This window comes from Ictalurus punctatus, chromosome 12 (genome assembly GCF_001660625.3).
Source record: "Ictalurus punctatus breed USDA103 chromosome 12, Coco_2.0, whole genome shotgun sequence".
NCBI classification, from domain to species: domain Eukaryota; kingdom Metazoa; phylum Chordata; class Actinopteri; order Siluriformes; family Ictaluridae; genus Ictalurus; species Ictalurus punctatus.
The window spans coordinates 4,782,989-4,808,802 of NC_030427.2; the positions used below are offsets into that span (position 1 = coordinate 4,782,989).

At 38.1% G+C, this 25,814-nt stretch overlaps 1 protein-coding gene and 1 long non-coding RNA gene across 3 annotated transcripts; both read right to left on the reverse strand.

Moving 5' to 3' along the window:
• Positions 1 to 2,037: 2,037 nt before the first annotated feature.
• Positions 2,038 to 25,461, reverse strand: LOC108272732 (charged multivesicular body protein 4b). Its single transcript, XM_017481412.3, has 5 exons — positions 25,102 to 25,461; positions 12,129 to 12,306; positions 9,406 to 9,520; positions 9,140 to 9,266; positions 2,038 to 3,458 (listed from the first exon to the last, which is right to left on the reverse strand). The coding sequence occupies exons 1-5, from the start codon at positions 25,283 to 25,285 to the stop codon at positions 3,394 to 3,396; spliced, it is 669 nt and encodes a 222-aa protein (XP_017336901.1). The 5' UTR covers positions 25,286 to 25,461; the 3' UTR covers positions 2,038 to 3,393.
• Positions 13,979 to 25,094, reverse strand: LOC108272733 (uncharacterized). Of its 2 annotated transcripts, XR_008397288.1 has the most exons (4): positions 21,457 to 25,094; positions 19,223 to 21,096; positions 16,999 to 17,162; positions 13,979 to 16,516 (listed from the first exon to the last, which is right to left on the reverse strand). It is a non-coding gene; the product is annotated as an uncharacterized LOC108272733 (long non-coding RNA). The 2 variants fall into 2 exon arrangements; XR_001814133.3 differs by having other exon boundaries at positions 19,223 to 25,094.
• Positions 25,462 to 25,814: the final 353 nt, after the last annotated feature.

A 25,814-nucleotide genomic window follows, 5' to 3' on the forward strand; every position in this document is an offset into this window, starting at 1 on the left:
TACAGACACTAAGTTGGTTCAGGAGTGTCCTTCACCTAAAAAAAGGGCATCAAGCTTTTACAAGCTCTTCATCGTGAGCGTGTACTAGACCAGAGGTACCCAAACACAGTTGGCCCGTGGTGACTTTTGATTTGGCCCACCATGCCATATATGAGAAGAGGGAGAGTGTTGAAAAAGAATGAATTAAAATGGGAGAATATGGCAGGTATTACAACTGACAGAGTCCCGGCAGTGGTAGGGAGGAAATCTGGCCTTGATACCTTGGTGCTCAAAGTCAGTGAATGTAGGAGGAAAGTGGTGAAGTACCACTGTATTTTACATCAAGTACAGCTTTGTGCCAGATCCATCAGGCTTGTGGATGTGATGCGTGATTTTGAGCGGTTTGCTCAACCCTTCACCATCAGTGTGGACAGTCAGCGATGATCTTCAGATGGAACTACTTGAGCTTTTTGAACTCAAACACAAGTTCAGCTCCCTTCCCTTGACAGACTTCTACAAATGTGTCCCAGCAAACAGGTACCCAAAGATGTGCAAACAGGCACAAGTGATGCTGTCTCTGTTTGGCAGTACCTACCACTGTGAACAGACTTTCAGTCTGATGAACTTAAACAAGTGTAAACTGAGAAGCAAACTAACTGACTCTCACCACCATAATATCCTGACTTTGACAGTAAGTCAGCTGCATCACAATTTGGAAAAACTTTTGAAAAATAAGGACCAGCTTCATGTGTCTCATTAGAGGTCAGTGATATTGCAGGCATGTGGATGCATTGCTTATAGCTTGAATTATTAGGCCTTGAACTCTACTGTACTATAAATGGGATTGCTTCTATGTTTTCATTGTACTATAAAACCTGGAAAATAAACTTACCTTAGTTAAGCAGATTACAGAGTAATGTTTTCTATTTATTTATTTTTAAATATTATAATTGAGGGGAACCATGGCAACTTATTAGTTCTATATTCTATAGACATTTGTGTAAAAAAAAAAAAAATCGTTGGGGTCTATAAACGCAATAATAATAAAAATTATTATAAAAAACATCCTCTCACATTCAACTGCTTTTATTTTAATATTATTTATTAATTAATTAATTAATTAATTAACCTTTAGCAGTTCCAAAGCGCTTTACAATGGTTCTCATTCACCCATTCACACACCAGTGGTAGCAGAGCTGCCATGCAAGGCGCTAACTTGCCATCGGGAGCAACTTGGGGTTCAGGGTCTTGCCCAAGGACACTTCGGCATGTGGAGTCATGCTGGCCTGGAATCGAACCGCCAACCCTACGATTAGCGGACAACCCGCTCTACCACCTGAGACACAACCGCCCACAACATAAACATTTATCAACATGAAAACATTTAACAACTGAACAAGTTTCACAGACATTTGACGAACAGAAATGGAATGAGTCCATGAACAAAGGGGAGGTCAATATCAAAAGAAACAGTCAGTATCTGGTGGCCTTCAGCTGATTTAAGTACTTACAGTGCATCTCATCTTCATGGACTGCACCAGATTGGTCAGTTCTTGCTGTGAGATGTTCCTCCACCAAGGCATTTGCAAGCTCTCTATCACGTCTGGGGGACACACACGGTTACATGTAATTTCCCACTGCAAGGACGATCAGCTGTCCTTCCTGTCTCCCTGTAGCACAGTGTTAGGCGTCTTACATTACATTCTAGTGTATTGCTCTGGACAATTCTGCAATCCTCATGCCTCCCTGCAGCAGGCCTGTGGCATGTTCACGCAGGTCAGCAGGAACCCTAGGGATCTTTCTCCTGGTGTATTTCAGAGTCAGTAGAAAGGTCTCTTTAGTGTCCTAACTTATTGTAACTGTGACCTTAATCGCCTAGCGCCTGTAAACTGTTCCGCAGGTGCATATGCAATAACGGTTTATGGTTCATTGAACAAGCACGAAAAACATTGTTTCAAGCCGTTCCAATAAAGATCTGTAAAGCTTATTTTACAAAATTATCTTTAAAACACAGTCTCCTGAAAAAGGGACGTTTCTTTTATTGGCTGAGTTTATATAAATCTGAGATATTCCATTTGGTTTCTGCTTTTCAACAATATTTTATTCAATAAATATATAAAGATATACAACACATTTTATGATTCTATAGATGGAAAACAAGTTTACATGGTGAAATACTTTTCAACAGCACAAATCAGCATCAAATTAAATGAAAGGTTTCAGCAAAATTTCAAGGAGTCCTTTATCAAAACCTTTAGATCAGGCATGTACATAAGGAAACTGAACGGGATGTCAACAGAATGCAAGCTGGGGAGGCTGTAAATAGGAAAGGCGACAGCGAAAACGAGTAGCTTTGCACATAAACAAGAAATCTAAATAACAAAACACGTGTCATATAAATTGCTGCTTATAAATTTCTTTTTTAAACAAGAGAAAACCTAATGATAAAATAACCAATGAAACAGGATGAACCCAGAGGCATAACCAATAAAAAGAAAAGAATATTAAATGAATCGGTATCTCAAACCCCTTTTGCAAAACACATTCGTACTTAAAAAGCAGACACACATTCATCATTCCTTGGGAGTCTAGAACTTTCTCGTAAAGTAAATCATGAAATCACTAGTAGCATTAGATATCAGAGTCACTCAGTTACATGCTTATACAAGCATATTAGAAAAAAAAATGTAATTCACAATGCATGTTTCAAAAGTTCTTTACAAAGAGGGCACTTCAAGAGATTTTTCAAAACCAACACACAAATACGCTTGATGAGCTTTGGTCATGGTTATGACTATTTCACTCAAGTGCTTATATGCTCAATACAGTAAGGGACAAAGAAGTCCTATTTTCAATGAAGCAATTTTCATAAAGAAATTAGTGTTTGGATAACCTTGTGTAAACAGTTGCGGAAGAAGAAACGAATAAATTGTAAACCTGTAAACTGAGTGTCAATTTTTTGTGGACATACATGTATAATCCTTTGTATGTGTACATACATGTATAATACTTTCCCATCTGAAATAATATACATAATGAGTACAGGGTTCTTTCCTTTTGTTTGAGAATGAGATGTGGATAAATACTTCACTTAATACTGGATCGTCCAGAAAACACTTTTTACTCTATGTCCACCGATGAGGAAGAGCACTGAGATATATGCAGCTTAATATTCATCATGCTTGATGACTTGACCATGCTTATGCGGAAATTCTAAGAAGTGTGACAGGATGTATAGAGTAGTAGCATTTGTTTCAATAGTTGCATTTTTTTACTTTTCTCATTCATACTCATCAGTTCAAACAGCTTAAAAAAAAACAAAAAACAACCCATCAACTCTAGCTGGTTTGACCAGTTGCAACTGTATACATGTGGGGGGAAGGGGGGGGGTGTTTTTGTAACCATCAGCATGTATTAATTGGCTGCCCAAGCCTCCAGGTCCTTCATATCATCCTCTTCCTCCTCTTCTTTTTTCTTTGCTGCCATGGGAATACATATAAAACATGCTCATTAGCTTTGTGGAAACGACACAGTAATTAGGTGAGTAGAACTAGGTTGTGAAGCTGTATAATTGTTAGTGTGTTACAGGTGTTAGTGTTGCTAAACGTGACAAAAGTTAACATAACATAATATAGATATATAACAATACATGAATAAGACAAGAAGTCATAATTGAAATGCATCAAATCACAATTATTTAACTTTAAATATAAATATTACCCATACACAGTGACTGTGCACAATTTCGGTGTGATTTTCTATTCACGGTTTAATTTTCCTTTTCTAAAATCACCAACTGGATTATCATCCACTTTGTAATAACCCGGTGTAAACGATTTATTTTGCCTTTCCTGTTTTTCTCTTTTTATAGTCACCCACTACAAGCACTGGGTGATTATAGAAAAGGCAATTATACAGTGAAGTCTTAATCGCTCAATATACAGTAATAAGATAGGAGTACTTTTAGGCATCACATGAAATTCCACTACTTTCTTTTTGGAGATGGATGCAAAAGGTATAGTGGCATACATCAAGACAAGGCTGTCGGTTAAGCTGGTCTCTTGAAAGCTGCTGTTGCTAGGCAATTTACATATTCCTCTGTGCAATACTGTTTATGGCTTTTTCTACACTAGATATTTTTAGAGCAAAAGTACTGGTTGGGCATCTTTTGTGCTAGTATGAAAAAAGTTGCTCAGGTGACACAACCGGCAATGTTACCACGTCCTAGCTACATTTTTAAAAATATATATATGAGGTACATTTCGTACATAACAAGCAAACAAATTTGATCGTGAAAACAGGAAATGAGGCAATACGTCAGCAACGACTTGAGTATTGCCATCAAATTGGGTATATCTCCTTTTTGAACAAGCATGGATATTTCCTGCTTGCAACTCTCGGTCTTTTTATATTTATCGATAATTTTCACTTCAGGTCAGACGATATACAAGGATTTACCTTTAAGCTTTATAACGATAGTGAAGTTTATGATTTAGGATATCTGACACATGAGCAGCTACCTCTGCTGCTCAATTGAATAAAGAAACAAAGACTATACTTGGAACAACTCTGCTATGACCAAGTTTGGTAGTATTTCCTCCAGCTACGCAGGCAAGAGAGCTGGCACATATGGTCATGTGAAAAAATAAGTACACCCCATGGAAATTGTTGGCTTTTTTGAGATATGTTTGGACAAGCAAACATTTGATCATCTTTGTGCCTATTAATTACCTTGATATTCTTGAACAAAACCACAAAGAAAACTTGCTTCATCAATCATTTATTCAACAGAAATATCAATAGAGGTGATATTCTTCTGTGGAAAAAGTAAGTACACCCTTGGCCTCAGAAGCTAGGATTGCCCCCTTTAGCAGTAATTTCTTGTAGGCATTTTGCATAATTGTCCACCAGGCTTGCTGGAATTTTTGACCACTCTTCCATACAATATTCTTTCAGATGCAAGATGTTTGAGAGTTTTTCTTGCATGTACTGCCCATTTCAAATCCACCACAACATTTCAATTGGCTTCACAGTTGGCCTTTGACTAGGCCATTCCATAACCCTCCATTTCTTCTTTGTGAATTTGCTAGTGTGATTAGGACCATTATCCTGTTGAAAGGTTGACTTTCAGTTCAACTTCCACGTTTGGACTGATAGCCTCACATTATCTTCAAGCACTCTTTGATATGATGCAGAATTCACAGTTAGATCAACGAATGCAAGCTGTCCAGTCCCTGAGGCAGCAAAGCAACCCCAAACCATAACCACCATGCTTCACTGTTGGTACACGGTGCTTCTCCTGAAACTCTGTCTTTATTGTGCACCAAACATGTCTGTTGTTACTGTGGCCAAACAACTCAATTTGATTCATCTGTCCAGAACACATTAGTCTTTGTCTATATGCTCATTGGCAAACTGTAGTCTTGCAAAGGCATTTTTCCTGACACGCCTCCCATGCAGGTCAAATTTGTCCAATATCTTTCTGATGGTAGATGCATGCATTTTGACACCAACAGTTGCAAGACTTACTAGCACATCCTGTGATTAAATTTAGGGGGTTCTTGGAGACTTCTTTTTGCATCAGATGGTCTGCTCTTGGGCTGAATTTGCTGGGAAGGCCAGTCCTGCACAAATTGGCAGTCGTTTCAAATCTGCTTCATTTGTATATTATTTTCCTCACAGTGGAATGATGTACTTCAAATAATGTTGAGATCTTTTAAATAATAGAGGAGTAGTTACTGTGCTTTTGGAGGAATTTTGGAAGGTCGGACACTTCTGGGAAGGTTCACTACTGTGCTGAGTTTTTCTATTTGTAGATAATGGCTCTCGCTTTGGTTCTTTTGAGGCCCAGAGTTTATGAAATATCTTTGTAGCCCTTCCCAGACTAATATATTACAATCACCGTCTTCCTCATCATTTCTGGAATGTCTTTCAATTTTGGCACAGTGTGTTACTGGGTAAGACCTTTTAACCAACTTCATGCTGATGAAAAAGTTCTATTTAAGTGCTGATTTGATTGAACAGGGTTTGCAGAAATCAGGCCTGGTTACGTCTAGTCCAGCTGAACCCCATTATGAATGCAGTTTCATAAATTTGAGGAATTAGTAACTACAGGGGCAAATACATTTTCACAAAGGCCCAGTTGGAATTAGATAACTTTTTTTTTTTGGTCATTGCAAACAAAGGTTGGTGTGTTCAATAATCCCCCCCCCCCGTGTGATTCCTCTTTATTACACATAACTTTATTTATGTTGTGAATTCTTTATATTGCCAGATTTCTTGAGTTAATACTGATGTCTGGTGAAAATTTCATGTGAATAACCTCATTGGAAATATATTTACTGAAAAAAATGTTGACACGTCCAATACTTATTTCTCTCACTGTATTAAGTGACCGATTGCCACATTCTTAACAGACGAGAGTAACTGGGTATAAAGTACAATACATTCCGTGACTTTACTGAAAAGCTTCCTTTAGCTTTCGAACTTCTACTGTTGTCCTTTTGGTCTGCAAAGCTTGGTGGCTCTTGTTGGTGTTGGGCTATGCATCTTCGCTAGCTCTTGATACTCATAGTTTGCATAATGTACTGTTAAGTGAAGCATCCGTTTAGCTGGAACAAACTTTGCAAATAGGTATGTGCGTTAGCTGGACGGTTAATCATCCGGGGCTGAGCCCAGATTCTTCATCAAAATAGTTTTAAAAACATACATCCAAATTGACTGCTGCCATCCTTTTTCTTTCTTGCATGTGAGGGATAATTGCTTAAAAAATGTAAAATTGGACAAAAAGTTGGATTTAATATAAAACTTGCAACGGGCATCATCACTGTTTGCAGGACTACCAGACCGATAAAATATCAAACTTTTTGGCTATCCAACACGAGACAACGTTAGTGTCACTAGTCAAGCGGAGGTACAACTAAGCTATCATTGCATGGGTTTAACTGGCTACAGTGCTATGCAAAGTACATTAGCTGCCGCTATGCTCTGCTCATATCATGTTCACTTAGATCTCATATAGACATTTACACACCTTGTTTCCCAGCATGAGAGGACTTTAAGGTTTCATTTTCAACCCCATTACCGGTTAAAAAAATAACGATACATTTTTTTTAAAAAAAAGGCGTGTATCCATTTTCCCCCTCACACTTACTGTGAGAGCTAGTGTTTGTCAGAATTGAGACCTTTGAGATAATACGATGAGAAGTATTTCCACGTATGTTCCTGTAAACCCTGTCTGACTGGTTTTGCATCCGTTCACTGAAGATACAAAATTATAACACTGCCGTCTTATTTTACTAACATTCAGTTCCGTAATGACAAAACACTCCAAGTGGATAATTATTCGGGACTAAAGGACAATTATGGCTCAGGCCAGGTTATGCCCCTGCAAATAGCACCGGCTTGGTCTGAGATCAATATAGTGAAACAGACTGTCAAAAAGTTTCACATCATCAAGTGCACGTTGTTTTTTCAGCGCAATTTCGTTTGCATGTTTTGTGTCGTTGATTGGCCCTCTGTATCAGCCAGGTGAAAAATATTATCTACCACATATTTAGCCCTTAAATTGACTGAAAGTGATCAATAGCAGATCGATGCTCCCATTTGTTTTGAACGTGATGCAGACAGAATAAACATACACCAATCAGCCATAACATTAAAACCACAGACGGGTGAATTGAATAACATTATCTCGTTACAGTGGCACCTGTAAATGGGGTGGGATATATGAGGCAGCAAGTGAATAGTCAGTTCTCAAAGTTGAAGGACTGGTGAACACGCAAGGCTCATTGATACGCATGGGGAGTGAAGGCTAACCCATCTGGTACAATCCCACAAGAGGGCTACTGTAGCACAAATTGTTGAAAAAGTTCATTCTGGCTATGATAGAAAGGTGCCGGAACACACAATGCATTGCCGCTTTTGGTATGGGGCTGTGTAACCACAGACTGGTCTGAGTGCCCATGCTGACTCCTGTCCACCGCTGCAAGCACCTACAAAGGGCATGTGAACATACAAACTGGCCCATGGAGCAATGGAAGAAGTTGGTCTAGTTTGACGAATCATGTTTTCTGTTACATCATTTGGATGGCCAGGTGTGTGAGCCAGAGCTTCCGCTAAGAAATTTTGGTGCCAACTTGTCTAGGAATGAAAGTTTACCGGACAAACTGCAGGTGTGCAGTCGCAAACGTACTTTGTGTAGTGTATGTCTGCTTCATGTTAATATTTTTATCAGACATTTTGAATTTTTAACGGTCAAAAATGGGTATTTAATGGCTAACGGAAATTCTGTTGTGTGCATTGCTTACCTGGGGAAGAGATGACACTAGGATGCATTATGGATATGCACATGGGAAGAAGGCAAGCCGGTAGAAGCATTGTGAAAACTTGGGTCCTGCCACTGATGTGGATTTACTTTGACACATACCATCTACCTAAACATTGTTGCAGACCAAGTACACTCAACATGACAAAGAGTTCAAGGTGTTGACTCGGCCTCCAAATTTCCCAGATCTCGATCCAATCGAGCATCTGCGGGACGAGCTGGACAAACATGTTCGATCCATGGAGGCCCCACTTCGCAGCTATCAGGACTTAAAAGATCTGCTGCTATGTGTTGGTGCCAGATACCACAGCACACCTTCAAAGGTCTTGTGTAACCCATGCCTCAACAGATCAGAGCTATTTTGGTGACACAAAGGGGACTTGCACAATATTAGGCAGGTGGTTTTAATGTTATGGCTGATCAGTGTATACACTACTTTGTCCATTTGTCTGTAAGAATATTTTCATTGTGAACTTCATGAAAAAGTTAAAAACTGAAAATTCTTGCTTTTCTGAATAATGTAGCCTTGTAGTCTCTGGAAATGACATTATTACATAAATGCATGTGATTGGCTAAGCCATAAAAGCTGTGTTGGTTTAATAAAATAAAAAAAATAAAAAACACACCCCACCCAGATTCTGATCAGGCATTGACAATAACATTATAGGTTAAATATGAACTGCTGGCTAATAAAGAACGCATAGAATGATAATAAACTAATTATGTGGAATTCTTTATTCATAGACAAGTACAGTCTAAACCACAACTTCCAATCAACTTTAAAAATCAAACAAAAAACCTGAAACATAAGTACAAACCCTGAGTAATAACTACCTGGTCTAGAAGGTAGGGATGTGGAGGGCACATTTGGCAGCAGTATATTCTCTGGGCCTCCGATCTCCAGCAGGTTCTTATCTAGCTCCTTCTGCTCCAACTCCTCCAATTCAGCCAACAACTCGTCCTGGACCAATAACATGGACATAAAGTTAGCACAGAATCAACAAATACTCTAACAAAGCTCAACATCAATAAAAAAAATGATGCGCAATATTTGACTTTAGAGAACAGGAAAACGCATTCAATATTTGTCTTGCTCTTACCTCATCAAATTCCTCGCCAAACCCAACAGGCTTTGAAATTGCATCTGAGATTTCTTGTGCCAACTCCTGCTGCTCTGTCATATCCTGCATGAGTTCATCAACTTTGTCTATGTCCCTGCGGGACAAGAAACAGACCACAGATTTCAGTAATAGGCATCATTTTAATTACATTTTACTACTGGGCTTCTGTAAATCACCGAGAGAAGGCTTTCTAAGTCCACTTAAGTTGATTAATTATGGATTACATACACAATTTGACGAAAATGTTTGTGGAAACCTGACCATGACTCTCATATGTTGTTGAGGTGAGGAAGTGGTTGAGCGCCGGTTTGTGAAAGTGAGAGTGAACAGTTAGGATGAGGCTGCACCTGTGGAGGATTTTCCTAACGAGTGTTTTGTGTTTCAGTGATCGGTGGCGAGGAGAGATAAGAGCCAAAGCTACAGAGAGCGCTGAGCTGCACAGAACGGTGTGTATATATTGATGCTGGTGTGAGCCTCGGAGTTAGTGGATATTAAAAAAAAAAAATCTACACACCCCTGTTAAAATGGCAGGTTTTTGTGAAGTAAAAGAATGAACCTAGAATCATGTCAGATCTTTTCCACCTTTAATGTGAAATTACAATGTCTGAAAATTAAGTGGGAAAAACAAATCAGAAACATTTGAGGGGAAAATAGGAATAATAAAAATGGGATGTGGATGTGTTGAGAATGAACCGCTCACATTCGACCTCGTGTTCAAAAGTAATTATCATACAAATGATTCATGAAATTATTCTGATTAACCCCAAATAAAGTTTAATAAAAAAACTTACAATAATGTAGTTGCATAAGTGTACACACCCCTAATACCTTTGGATTTTATTATACCACTCAATCTTTTTGGGTAAGAGCATCAGTATGGCACATGCTTTTCCTTGGAAAAACATTACAGATCCATCAAATTGTAAGGGCTAGGTCATTCAGAAACTTTGACCTTCTTTTGATTATGCCATTCCTTCGTTTATTTAGTTGAATGTTTTGGGTCATTGTTGTGCTGAAAGGTGAAATTCCTTTTCATCTTCAGCTTTCTAGCAAACACCTGAAGGTTTTGCACTAAAAGCGACTGGTATTTGTTGACTGGTATTCATGATTCCCGCCACCTTGATAAAAGCCCCAGTTTTGGATGAAGAAAAGCAGCCCTAAAGCATGATGCTGCCACCACCATGCTTCACTGTGGGTATGGTGTTCTTTTGGTGATGTGCTTTTGCACCGTACATAATTTTTGGAACACATCTAGTCACATGGCTTGGTATGATTTATTTGAGACTGGATGTTTTTTGTAGAAAGGGCTTCCGTCTAGCCACCCTACCACATACCCCAGACATGTGAAGCATGAAAGATTGCCACATGCAGAGAGTAATCAGTACTCATCAGATATTCTTGCAGCTCCATTAATTTTGCTGTAGGTCTCTTGGCAGCCTCCCTGGTAAGTTTTTGCCTTGTCCTTTGATAAATTTTGGAGGGACGTCCTGTTCTTGATGATGTCACCGTGATGCCCCATTTCTCCATTCGTTGATGATGGCCTTTACGGTGTTCCATGCCACATCTAACGTTTTAGAAATTCTTTTATACACCAATCCTGATCGATTCCTTTCAACAAGTGAGATACCACGCATGTTTTGTAAGATCTTTGCGGACCATGGCTTCAGCGGCCATATGAAACCAAGAAGATGCAAAGAAAATCCTACAGAAACAGCTGGTCTTTATTGGGATTAATCAGAATAATTTCATTAATGGCCGCTGTATGATAATTACTTTTGAACTTGAGACTGAATGGACGTGGTTCATACTGAACACAGCCACATCGGAGAGAAGCCCAAGTAAAGGAACGAGCACCCCATTCCAGATTTAGTCCCCCGTTTGCTGTTAGAATAACCCCCATTCTTCTGAGGCTTTCCAATATGTTTTGGTGTTGCTGTGCAGATTTGCCCATTCAGTCAAAAGAGCATTAGTGAGGTCAAGCAAGGAGGTCTGATGTGCAGTAGGCACTCCAATTCAACCTAAAGGTGTTCAGTTGAGTGGAGGTCAGGTCTCTGTGCAGGCCACTCCTGTTCTTCCAACCTTGGCAAACCATGTCTTTATAGACCTCACTGTGCACAGGGGGCATTGCTATGCTGAAACAAATTTGGGATAGGCCACTTAGTTCCAGTATTGTGACACTATACAAAGACATGCTATACAATCGTGTGCTTCCAACTTTTTGGGAACAGTTTGGGGAAGGAGCACATATATGTGCGATGGTCAGGTGTACACAAACTTTTGGCCATACAATGTATATTAATAGAATAACATAACAAGAAAGAAAGCTTTACAAACTATGAAAGAAATGAATGTTGAACCTAGAAGTTAATCATAGCTTTAAAAAAAAACAAAACAATAAAGTTACCACTTCATTTAGCTATCTTAGTGACATTTGAGATCTACAGACCATCAGGACACATATATAAATATTTAATCAAAGTGCTGATTAGTGCTGCTCATCTTTTTCCAATCACATAATCAACATCCGATAATTTAAACCTGCTGGGTTTACAGATATAAACGAGCCGAGTTCAAATTGATTATAACAATATGAAATAAAGCAGATTTGGTCCTTTTTTGGTTTTTGCACTTAATCAGAAAATGCAGCTCAGCAAAAACTAAATGTCGATAGGATATCATAATTCAAAATTCAAATCACGCACATGTTATCATGAGCAGCTTTCATGGCCTTAGCAGCAAAACCCATGTTCTTGATGACCTCAGTGTTAGTGTTAGCATTCTCCAGCGCCTCCCTCTGGAACTCAATGGTGGACAACGTTCCATCAATCTGAGCCAACTGCTTCTCATATCGCTTCTTGCGCTTCAAAGCTTGTAGTGCGGCTGTTTGAAACATAAAAAGACAACTGATTATTACAGTTAAGGTACATCTCTGTGGTCCACAATAGGTTATAGCCACCTGAACGAGGCACTGTTTCATCCTAGTTTATTTTTTTATGCTAAATCAAAACATGCCATCAGACTTCTTTGAGTAGTCTAATATTCAGTCAACCTGATGTCCAGGTTAACAAAGAGATCCAGGCTGAAGAGAGAAGAAATGTCATGCTGGTTATACACATTAACTAAATCGCCTGTGAATGTGTGTGTGCATGGTGCCCTGTGATTGCTGTTCCATCCAGGGTGAATTCTCCTGTTTAGTGCTCAGTGTTGTTGGGATAGGCTTGGAGCCACCACTACGCTGCTCAGGATAAGGCGGTTAAGGAAGATGAATGAATGAATGCATCTAACAGAATTTTTAAAAATATAATAATAATAATAATAATAATAATAATAATAATAATAAACTGCGATTTGAAAAATGAGGACTAATAGGCTTGGGAGATCATGTAAAATGACACCGTCCCATCGTGCCCACTAACTATCACAGATGGACAATAGTATCACCTGTGGTTCTCAATTGAGAGAAGGAGGGGCGTGGCCAGACATACAGTCCTGTTTGAAAGTATTGGAACAACAAGGCCAATTCTATTGTTTTCACTATATACTGGAGATGTTTGGATTTGAGATTAAAAGGTGAATATGAGATGATAGCTAAAAAGTTCAGCTTTCATTTCCGCACATTTACATCTAGATCTATTAAACAACTTAGAACATTTCACCTTTTGTTTGAACCCATGCATTTTTTCCCCAAAGTAATCAAAAATATTGGAACACATGACTGATAGAGGTTTCTTGCTGCCAAGGTGAGCACTGTTTGATTGTTTAAAGAATTAATAGCTCTGAATGTCTACTCTTGGTGTGAACCCTAAGTTGTGCCTGTGAAGACTGCATTTGTTGTTAAAAAGGATAAACCAACATGCAGTCTAGAGAGCTGTCTTTTGGAGAAAAGCAAGCCATTTTGAAGCTGAGAAATGAGGGGAAAATCTATCAGAGCCATTGCACAAACATTGGGAATAACCAATAGAACAATTTTGAATGTCCTGAAAAAGAAACATTTTGGTGATGTCAATGAGTCGCAGGCTTAATGTAGTTTTTGCAAGCAAGGGATATGAAGCCAAATATTAAGTGTTACTTTAATATTACTTACTTTAAGACTATCTGTTCCTATACTTTTGCTCACCTAAAAATTGGGTGGTCTGCCACTAAAGGTACCATATTCAAAGTTGTTTAACACATCTAGATGTAAACATCAGGAAATTAAATCTGAAATTCTGAACTATCGTCTCATATTCATCTTTTGATCTTGCGTCACGTTTCAGAGATAGAGTGTTTAATTGTAACTAAACTGATTAGTGACAAGTCCTCAGTGCACGTTTGGTATTAATTTAATCCATATTTCATGGTGACATCATAAATATTATGTAGGTTTAGGAAACAACTTTTACAATACATGTTACAATGTGTGCTCTTTATAAAAAAAATATATACAGTTCTTTTGCTTTTGCTATACACTGAAGACATTTGGGTTTGAGAAAAGATGAATTTGGACTAGGCGTGTCATGAGCTACTTTTGTTGAACTATATATTGTCCCAGAAACAAATGTGACAAGCGATATAAATGATACAAAAAATGCAATATAATTGTCATTTTAAGATCATTTTAAGTCACGGATACAATTATAATTTTCACTTGAATATTTAAAAAGTTCTAATTATATTTGAATTCTAAAGACATTATTAATCCCAAAGTTTTCCAGGGCATTAACATTTGACCGAGGCCCCCTTTTGCAAGATATCTTTAAAACACATTAAAATACAGACTTCTGAATATATCCCCGCTTTTTTTTAATTATTATTAATAATTACATCAGGAATTTTATATTTATTTATTTATTTATTTTCCACACCAAATTGTTGAGGCTCCCCGGGCGCCCCCTGGCTGCCCCCACTTTGAAAACCACAATTAGGTTTGCAATGAATAAATGCAAACCTGACAGCAACATGTTGTATGGTTCATTGCAAAGAACAAACCAGGCTGTTAACGAAGTGCATTTATTTTTAAAGTGCATAAAATTATAAAAAATAAATAAATAAATAAATAAACGAGTTCCATTGTTAATTTTCACAGTTTTTAGTCATAGATTTTTTTTGGTCTTCTGATGAAAATATCCTTTAAATTTAGTCAATATTTACAAAAATAATTTTGATTCATTTTAGTCAATTTTACTCTGACAAAAGGGGCATAGAATATTAGTCAACGGCATTTTAGTTGATGAGAAAATGCAAAAATTAAACCAAACATTTTCGATATTAATGTAAACATGCATCAACAACAAAAAAAAAAAGATCCTGATCTCCTGAAATATTAACATTACAATTAATATATTACTGTAATACAATATTGTGAATTCTTTGATTTAGTTACTCTTCATTATCTGTGTTTTAGTGTGTTGGTATGGAAAGTGCGTATTCACAACCATTTTACCAAGAGCCTTAACTCTTTTTACCAGTGGCCAAAAAAAAGGAATTTTCACCTGTCTTGGGGGTTCAGCATTGAATTTATTTGTGATGTCTCACACCACAGCAGTGGTTAATGGCTCATATGAAAGCAGACATTCAAGGCTTTAAGAAATGTGCTGTTTTTCTGTTTACACCTAGCCACTTAGGGGCAATATATTCAGAATCCCCCCCACACACACGAATGGTTATTTCTTCAAAATAAATGCTTATATCAATCCCATTCCTGCCCCAAATGCTTGTCCATAAGCATTCAGATTTGAAGGAGTTATCTTCAACAACTTAAATTTGAAGTTATCCAAACAGAGGTAAAAACATCCCCAAATGGCCCAAAGCCTAAAGAAATAGCAGACAACTTCTAGAAATAGTAAGCAACGCTAAAAAATATTTTCACAAAAGAACATGTCCAAATGGCACAAACCACCAACAAATGACAGGAAAAATATCTTTACTGAAATCAGCCCCAGAGCCCTGTTAGCACTGTCACGTATAGGCATAGGCATGCAGAAGGTGCTGTTTCCACCTTCTATGACATGGGGTTGGATTTTAGGAGGCAAAAATAACAATTTACAACCAATATGAAAGTGCAGAAAAAACCTGGAAAAAAATCCATGAGCCAGAGTCTAGTACGTTGACTGTCCTTGTCATTATCCCTATTAAGTGAAACAAAGACAGTCCACTATAGTACACAGGAACACATCACAAGACCTGCATTTGTAAATGGTCTTGCTGTGCTTCTTCCTTTGTAGGCAGTACACGGTGTTTTCTCCCAGCTGAGGCTTTGTCTCTCTTGGCAGAGGTTGAGGTGTTTACTGGATGGCCTCTTCTCTGCCACCTGTGACACATCACTGACAGCTGCAGCAGTCACTGGCTCAGACACAAAGAACTTATGGTTTCATCACTCCCAAAATCCACAATTCTAGACCTTGTGGCTTTCATCGATGGCCAGGTTCTGGTGAGGCTGGTAGTGCACCCTGCATGTTAATAAGAGCTGCTTCCTGGTGTGCTTCACATGAAAGAGCCAATCATAACCAGTGGTGCCTTTTCGCCAGTCATTCTGCTCATCACCTTTGACGTTGCTCATGTACAGGATCCAGAATATTGCCTGAAATCTGTAGAATGCCAGGACAGAGGTTGGGAATGCAAAATTATGTAGGTTATTCTTTCTCCACAAATCTCAAAATCTTGATGGCTTTATTAGGCCACAATATATGAATCTTCAGGCTAGTTACAGGACTCCATGGTGTCTACATACGCTTCTGCTTTTACTCTGCATACAGGTTTGTGTTGTTGCAGAGACTGTGGCTTTACCAAAAAATAACTAGAACAGCTCTAGAGTAGTGTGCTGCTGGTGGCTATCAAGCTGTACCCTAGGAGTGTGGGCAGGAGAAAAGTGATGTTGTACAGGAGGCACATCACGCTTTATATTATCAAACCTGTCCTGTTCAGGCTGTGTTGTAGGTGCAGGAGCACTGGCTCTCCTAATGGCTCAAATGAGTGACACATGAGTGACCTCTCTTGGGTAGGGGTAGCTGGAGCTGTCAGTTTTGCAGTGGAAACCTCCATATGGGTGTTGGGAGAGAAGGCCTCAGAAGAAGTGTGAGGAGGATCAGGAGCATTTTCTTCTTCTTCTCCTCTGTAACAATAAATAATCCATGAATACAAAGTACCCAAAATCAACTGTACTAAAGGCTAAATTGGTTATAATATTTACAGAATAATTCTCTAATGTTTATATATAGCTATCAAAGAACTTATGCTGGTGCATATGCTGTTGTTTGTTATTACATGAAGGGCAAGGCATAAATCATCTCTATGCCACATGTGGAATTAATGCAATGCCATGTCACGTGGGGAAAAAAAGAAACGCACAGAAAAATGAAACGTGCAGCCGTGCACGGGGAAAAAAAGAAACACACAGAAAAAAGAAGTGCACAGTGTCGCGAGTGGAAAAATATGCAGCGTCATGTTACGTGTGGAAAAATATGCAGTGCCATGCTACATGTGTAAATTACTATACATAGTGCCCACAAAACGCAGTGACATGCTACCTGCAAAAAAGGCATTTCCATACCACAAGCAAAAAATTAAAAACAGAAAGCAACATATCTTACGTACATTTCCAGGACCGGGTCCAGTGCATGCTGAAATGCTCTTCAGCTCAATCCACGTTGTCTTCCTCCAAAAAAAACTCCAATTCCTCTCCAGAGTCAATCTGAAATAACTCTTCCAAAACCTCCGACATACTCCGGCTTTTTCGGGAACAAGGTCGCTATGACATGCTAATTAATTACAAATTAAAATAATAAAATGGTGTGCTGAGCGAAAACCAAGAGAAAACTAGCAATCAGAAAAAAGCAAATGCTACAGGGACTAAAACATCAAAAAACAAATGTGGCGCTACAAGTGTGATTGGCCTGTACCTGCTGACTGACAGCACAGACAGCTCCAGACCAATAGGGGCATGTGTATAAAGTGTGGGAGGAGTAAATTATGCATGGAGTAGATCTTTTATCAATTAAGCGGATGGATTATATACCGACGGAAATGTGCATGATTTACAAAACCGGGAACAAACTGGATTTTGGTTTATGTAGGTAATGTAAGGTAGTAATCTTTTATAAAAGACAGTTGTATAAGGTGTATTACTAATCAAAAAAAGCTTTAGCTGTGCGGTCCATTTTATCTCTGTGCCAGTGTTCTTGTGGAGAGGTGTGAATTGTTTGCCCAGCAGGGGACTCAAACCCTGACCCTTTCCCATCCAGCAGCAGCTAAATACAGAGTCACCACACTGCACACACAGAAAGACAACAGTGACCTGACTGATCTTTTATCACTTTCAGTGACTAAATTTATAAGACAATAATGTGATTAAGGTGTTTACATGAGTTGCTTTTATAATATTGCTTTAATGTTCCCGTTTTACATGTTCTAGAACATCGATCGATTAACGACACGTCATTACGTCACGCCGTTCCCTCCAGAATTTCACGTATCGACATACAATTACATTATGGTACTATATACAGTTTTGCGTGTTCCGTTTTTAATTTTACAAAAGCTTCAAGTGCAGTTAATTCGGTCATGCTATACGTGCAAATAGACGAGTGCTTGAAGCCGTGCGTCCGAAAAGACATATTTACCTACTACAGAGCGGCTGAAACAAATGTATTTTGGCTACTATATAGTAGGTAAGTACGCGGTTTGGGACGCAGCCCTGCTTTACCGTCAGACGGTTGAGCGCTGCCGTGTGTGTACGTGTCCTGTCGCAAAATGCGGTGAAAACTCCCACACAATGTTAAGTGTGATTAAGGTGTGTACATGTCTATAATGCGACTAAAACAGGAATACTCCACACGTCTTAATTCCATTTGTGTTTACTGCGAGTATGACTTTAGTCTGATCAAGGTAATCAAAAATCGCTGTTTACATGGTAGTTTCTTAATCAGAGTATCGTCGTAATATGGGATTATTGTTGTCCATGTACACGTACTGAATGATAAAATAATTCATTTGTTTATACTGACTGAACATGTCTGATAAGTCGATTTCAGACACCAGTGTACTGGTAAAAAAAAAAAAAAAAAAAAATTAAAAAAGGGTTTGTTGAAGTTCACTTGTGTGTTTGTGTCATTTTGTGCAGAAGCAAGTTGTAATAGTACGTGCATGTTGTGCATGTCTGATTAATCTCATGTGCGTATAGGATGTGTTTGGGTGGGTTAATTAACTCGCTAGTAAAGCACTTCAGTTTACTGGTTTTCATTCAGTGTTCAGCTTCAGCTCACAAAGCTGAAACCATGACTGTATTATTGAAACACTAGAAGTTAAAGAAGTTACATTTTTAGTTACATTTACATTGTTAGTGCATCTTGCATGTCATTAAAATCATTTCGTTAAAAATCCGTGCTAGTGCTTGCTACACATCTTAAATTTGAATGCACGGTTTTGGCATCCGAATATGCATCTTTACCTTAAATCCGACAAATATTCACGGTTTGAATCTTAATTCAACAGAAGAGCAGACAGGACGACAGAAGCAGCAGGAAAGGATCAAACGAAGCTGACGTTCATTCTCGTGTGAACAAACATGCACGTAAACAATATCGAGGTCAGCAAAAATAATCGAGGTCATGTCCATATACATGACAAGGAGTCGATAAAGTAATTTCAGTAGGGCTGCAACAACTAATCGATAAAATCAATAAACAACGAATTTCATTAATGATTAGATGGGTCTGTGATGTCACTGTGATGTCACTGTGGTTAACCCCCCCCCCCCAAAAAAACAAAAAATGAGAATGTTTATTTTTCAGAAATATGTAATACTGCTTGGACGACCTACAAAAATGCATTTGATGAGTAGAATTTAGACACATTGCTTTAAAGAAAAGGAAAAAAGTCTCCTATCTCATGATGTCTCGTTTGGTACCAGTTTTCCATACAGTGGATCTCTATTCACAACCTGAGAAGCATTTATAGCTGCAACATAATAATAATCGATTAGATGGTCTATGCGCAGCACGGGGGAGATTTATTCATCACACAACTTTAGTATTTACTCTCAGAAGCGTGTTTTCGGAACAGAAGTAACGTGATGAGTAAATCTCCCCCGTGCCACATTTAAGGTAATTAAAATATTTACATGCTGTTTACATGGTAGTTTCTTAATCAGATATTGTCTTAATCGGTTTAAAATTGGATTATCGTTGTCCATGTAAACATACTGATTTATTTATTTATGTTAAAATGTAGGGCACTTTATCTTGACGGTGGATATTGGCAGATATGTGGAAATTAAGGGACCGTCTCTAAAGTTACATACGACATTGTTATACACGTTTCTAACTTCAACAGCATTTGAAGGGAATGACGTACAGTCACATAACCAACTGTACAGTGTTCATCTAGGGGTCAGATATGAGAAACACCTTTTAGATTTTTGATATTTAACAAAATAAGCTATTAAATCACATGGAAATTAGACACAAATTTCACTGCAGAATGGGTTCATACACAAACTATACCATTTTTGAAAGCTCAATAGCATGTGAATTGAAAGACAGTCAGAAATCCAACTGGAAAGTGTTCATCTAGGTGTCGGGTATGAGAAACGCCTTTTAGAGTTGTAATATTTACAGACTTTTCCCCCTTTGGAGTGGCATATTTCTTGGGGACCTGAGCAGATTCTCCAAAGAGAATAGTAAAGGAATTAAAAGGAGGGAAACAAATTGCCATGCGGAGCAATGGTTCTCAATATTGAAGAATCACATGTTACGCAGAAAAAGGTTCCTGCGGCCTGCAGATTTCATTACAAAGATGTTTAACTCTCTGCAAGGAAGGTACACACAGCATCAGATGATGCATAATCTTGATAGTCTGTCTCAAGGAACATCTCCAAAGCAACAGACCATTGACCAACAAGAAGAGCAATGGGCCAAGAGATCACAAACTCAAAGACCAGCAAAGCATCGTTCAAAGTATTTTGATCCACCAGAAGCAGTGCCCCCACCAAAAAGACACAAGACAGAGCCTTTTATATTATATTCAAATATCTCATTGCAGATCCAAGCTCTGTGGTCTAAGAAAGCATGTGAGATAAGTTATTGCCATTACACAGTCAAAGGACAAAAAAAGGTCTTATATCCTGTATCATTCAGGGCTGAAAACGCTCCAGACACATAAATGGCTGGTGGGGGAGTTACGAAAAATGATTCATACCTTTGGGAAATGCATTGCTCTTATGACAATTGAAAAATAATCTGTGAACAAAGAGGAATATATTAACTTACTTATTAATGATAAGTTTCCTGAATGTCAATGGGAATCACTGGATATTTTTGGTGAACACATTTTATAGTCCTTTTTTAATATACATGAGACACTGTTATATTACTCTATTCTATATAAGATGTTCATCATTTGGCTGGCTTGAAGAATCACACTGAATAAATGTTCAGGTGAGCCAAGACTATTCAAACACCAACCATCAAAACTCAAATAGAAACTAACCCGTAGCTGCGGGGGCTTTCCTCCGGGTACTCCGGTTTCTTCATCCAGTCCAAAGACATGCATGGTAGGCTGATTGGCGTGTCTAAAGTGTCCGTAGTGTATGAATGGGTGTGTGAATGTGTATGTGAATGTACCCTGCGATGGACTGGCACCCTGTCCAGGGTGTGCCCGATGCTCCCTGTGATAGGCTCCAGGTTTTCCGTGACCCTGAAAAGGAGTAAGCGGTATAGAAGATGGATGGATGGACTAACCCATACAAGGCCATATGCTTTTCACTGTGTCTACACCACGCACAAGAGTCCGGAATAGTTGAATGTATGAATGAATGAATTCATCCATCCATAATTTTAACTCTCAGGCCAGACTTTTTCAAACCAACCTCAAAATTTTTCTACAAAACTTTGTTTTGTAGTTTCATCTTTTTTTTTTAATCTTGCACAGTGTCTCAATGCAGCATCCAGCCAGGTGTTCGTGGTCGACCCAGCAGGACATGATGAAGAAGCAAAGTCCATGCATGCAGCCACTAGATTTCAGTAATATTTTTAGCTTGTTATATACTGTACTTACACAGATGGGTTACAAATTAGAAAAAACAGCATGACTGTGTGAAGAGGCCCACTTCTTTTTGTTGTGTTTTCTTGTCACGGGGTATTGAACGGTGAATGATATGCTGTGTCCTTGTGTCCTTTTCTATCACCAGATCTTTAGTAAATTAAACAAAAAATTAGATTTAGGACCAAACTGTCAGCGCTCTCCAGTATCATCTTGAAAATGTAAAAATTTAGAAATATATTTTGAAAACATGATGTTCTATCCCTCCTGTTGGTGTTCCAGAGGCTTGGCATAGCTCTTGCACATCTCTGGATCCCTAACGATTATTTTCTTACGAATAAACTGTCAGGCTTCGAGTCTTTTACATTGTGTAAGTATACTAGTCTTCTCAAGGTTTTTTTTTTTTTTTTTTTAAATGCTGTAAAGTCCTTACAATAAATTTACTTATTAACTTTTACTATAAGTAGCAAGCAATTCACAATAATTGTTACGTGTAAAGTGAGTGAGATATGTAAAGACAATAATTACCGTATACTACATATATAGGAAATTAGTAGTAATAGTGATAATGTTTTAATGCTTAATGTTATCCTGTCAATCATTTTGATTCGCTTAACACTTTTTTCCAAACATTTTGCGTTTTAAGCACTAAAGGAAAATGGATAATACTGCCTTCCTAATCACACCATTATATTTATACGGCCTGTAAAGAGAACGGAGAGCACAATGCAGAACATTCGTTTAAAGTGTCTGTCATGCAGGTTGGAGTTCCTCATTAAATTATACGACCTAAAGAAAAACAAAGAGTTTATCTTATAAGAAACTCTGACAGAGTTATGAACTTGTGGAGCAGAATGTTGATTTGGTTCAGTCTTGCAAGAACCCTGGAGTGTATCTAGACAACAAACCAGAATGGAGCGGGTAAACTGAGGCTTCATAGAGGACGGGTCAGAGCAAACTGTACTTTATGTGGAGGCTCAGGCTCTTCAATGTTTGTTCAATGTAGATTATGCAAATAGTGTATTAATATGACTAATGGATTTATATGTATGTGTTTTGTTTGTTTGTATGTATGTATGGCTGCTGTGGTGAAACAATCTCCCATGGACAATAAAAAAAACATTACCTTTAGGGATGCACCGAAATGAAAATTCTTCGCCGAAGCCGAATATAATGAAAAACTTGGCCGAAAGCTGAATCCCAAACACGTTTTTTCAATTTTGCCAATTTATTCACCACTGCATAAATTAAATAGTCAAAACATGCTTTTTACTATTTTGTGTAGCTTTTCAAAGAAAAAAAATCAATTACAAAAACTACAATTTCAAAATATTTATTTAACACTGAACATTTTTCTTCATTCCAGCAGGCACAGGCTACCAACAAGGCACAATATAACTTTAAATAAATAAACAAGTAAAATAAAAATATGTTGCTGTGGTCATCTTTGAGCCCCTTGAAAAGCCGATGTTAGTCCTGTAACTGACTGCTGAAAGAATGGAACACTCTGTAGCCTACAACTAAAAAGTGCAGTGACGAGTGCAGAAACTGGTTTTGTTGGGTTCTATAGGGCTGATGATATTGGGGATATGTACCGCTCGCGTCCCTGTACACCTCGCCGAGTATTAGAGTAGATATAGTAGTTAGATACGTTGTTAATGTTATGTTCCCTTAAATAAATACGTCTTTACCCTCTTCCGTACTCTACTCCCTTACGTCTCGCGACGTGACCGAAACAAAACAAACGCACAGTAAACAACCAAAGTGCACGTAGCTCGTGCATGCGCGCGCCCCCTCATCGAGGTCGTGACATTCGCACGTCTCACTCTGGTTGCTAGGCTATTTGGTTGCGTCATCGTTCGGTCAAATTTATTCGGCCTTTTCAGTTTTCAACACCGAAAGTGCTTTTTTTGGCTATTTTCAGCCGAATAATTTCGGTTGCCAAACATTCGGTGCATCCCTAATTACCTTATCTTGTCTTATGTAGATGGCAAAAGAAGTTGATGGTGTGTTTCCAAATATCCCTTGCCATTTGACTTTAAACTCCTCTGAGGAGCACATGGAACATCTGCGATTGACAATGGCAGAGGAACTTCTGAAAGCCTCAGGTAATTTATTACTAGTACAAAAAACGCCTGTCATTTAGACTATGGTATAAAGTATAGATTATCACAGAAAAACCACACATGTTGTAACATCATACTAAGTATTAGTATTAAGTAGTAAACATATGCTAATGCTATTTACAGTGTGTACCATGTGTGAGAGTTTTCACTGCATTTTGAGACAGGACACGATCACACACGGCAGTTTTATGTTTTACGGCGAACAAGCAAGTTCAGCTGCGTCCCAAACTGCATACTTGCCTACTATAGTCCTGTAGTAGGTGAAATACATATATCATGGCTACTATATAGACGGTAACTACGCGATTTGGGACACACCCACGGCTTCAAGCAGTCGTCTATTAGCACGTACAGCACGACAAGTAATTAACCGTACTTGAAACGTTCGTTTATAAAAAAATAAATAAAAAAAAACACACCCTAAGCTGTAAACTGTATACAGTACCATAATGAAGACGAACTGTATGTTGATAGGTGAAATTCTGGAGGGACGTCAGACGGCGTGGTGACGTAATGACGTGTGCTGTTAATCAATCTATGATCTATAACATGTAAAACGGGAACATGACAGGAGTATTCTAAAAGCGACTCATGTAAACACCTTAATCACATTATTATCTTAATCAGAGTAAGCTCAATAGTTACATTACTGCTGTCCATGTAAACACAGTCACTGTCAGAGACGCAGTTCAAAAGGGCTCTAAATCTTGACTGGACGTGCTACCTATGTAAATCATTTTGAACTCCTTTGGCTCCCAACCACAATCTAAACATGTACATAAAAAGAAAACGTTTGAAATATTAATACATTCATGGATCATCATTTCTTTTAATTATTTCATTAATAGGACGTCTATTTTTTGAAGAAAACCATTCAATCGGGTACGGGTCATTTTGACCCCCTTTATGCATTCGTGAAGGGTTTTTTTGGTTCATGCATTGTAGGGTTAAATATCAGAAATCTAAGAAGTGTGTATCACACCTGACACCTAGAGGAACACTGTACAGTTGGCTGTGTGACTGTACATCATTCAATTCAAATACTATTGAGCTTTAAATTAAATTAAGGTATATTTTGTGTATGAGCCCATGCAGTGATAAAATACATGACAATATTTACATATGATTTAATAGTTTATTTTGTTAAATATCAGAAATCTAAGGTGTGTGTTATACCTGACCCCTAGATGAACACTGTACAGTTGGTTATGTGATTGTAAGTCATTCCCTTCAAATGCTATTCAATTTAGAAACGTGTATAACAATGTCGTGTGTAACTTTAGAGACGGTCCCTTAATTTCCACATATCCGCGAATATCGAACCTCCAACTTCACACCAGCTTTATTCCAGCGTCGTTAATGAAGTTAGAAATAAATAATGAAACTAAACCGCTAACTTAATTCACTAGCCGAGTTATATCGCTCACGTTTGAATCAATTTAGCATTTCTAGCCATCAGATATGAACTCCAACGCTAGCGTGTGTAGCTCTTTGCAGTCCTTCCTATTCTGGCAGGTTAAGATGAAAACCTCACCTCTTTTGTTCTTTGTACCGTTTCGCTTGGCCGTGAGGAGTTCCTGTTCCATCTTTTTCTCCAGAAATTCTTGCTTCTTCGTCAGCATCTCCTCTGTATCTCGAAGTCGCTGGATAGCCTCTTGAGGACTGTAAGCTTTACCACCTTTCCCACTGCTACCGAATAATTTCACAAACAAAGACATCCTGGCTCTTAACGACAGCGTGTGAAACTTCTGTGTAGGATCACAAGATCTTCTAGTTTGTATCCCAGTGTATAAAACAAACGCTGCGACGTTTAAACAACCAGAATTAGATGTGATGGTGTTTTCTCTCCTAACTCTTCACTAACCAGGCCCTGTGACGACAGAACCGTCACGTAACTACGGTGGCCGAGAAGTGCAAAACAAAATGACTATTCCGAAAACAAAACAACAAATTATAAACACATTAACAAATCAGAAAATACATGAACAAATCAAAACATAAATGAATAAATCAGAAAACACAATAACAAATCAGACAAAACAGAAAAGGTAGAATATATATATATATATATATATATATATATATATATATATATATATATATATATATATATATTTTTTTTTTTAATAATTACCGCTGATTGGACGACACGTCTGTCAATCAAGTTATACAGGAAGTACTGCAGCCTGCCAGTACGGGAAAGTCAATTCGTGTGTGCGTGTGTTATGACTATAGCCGAATAACTAT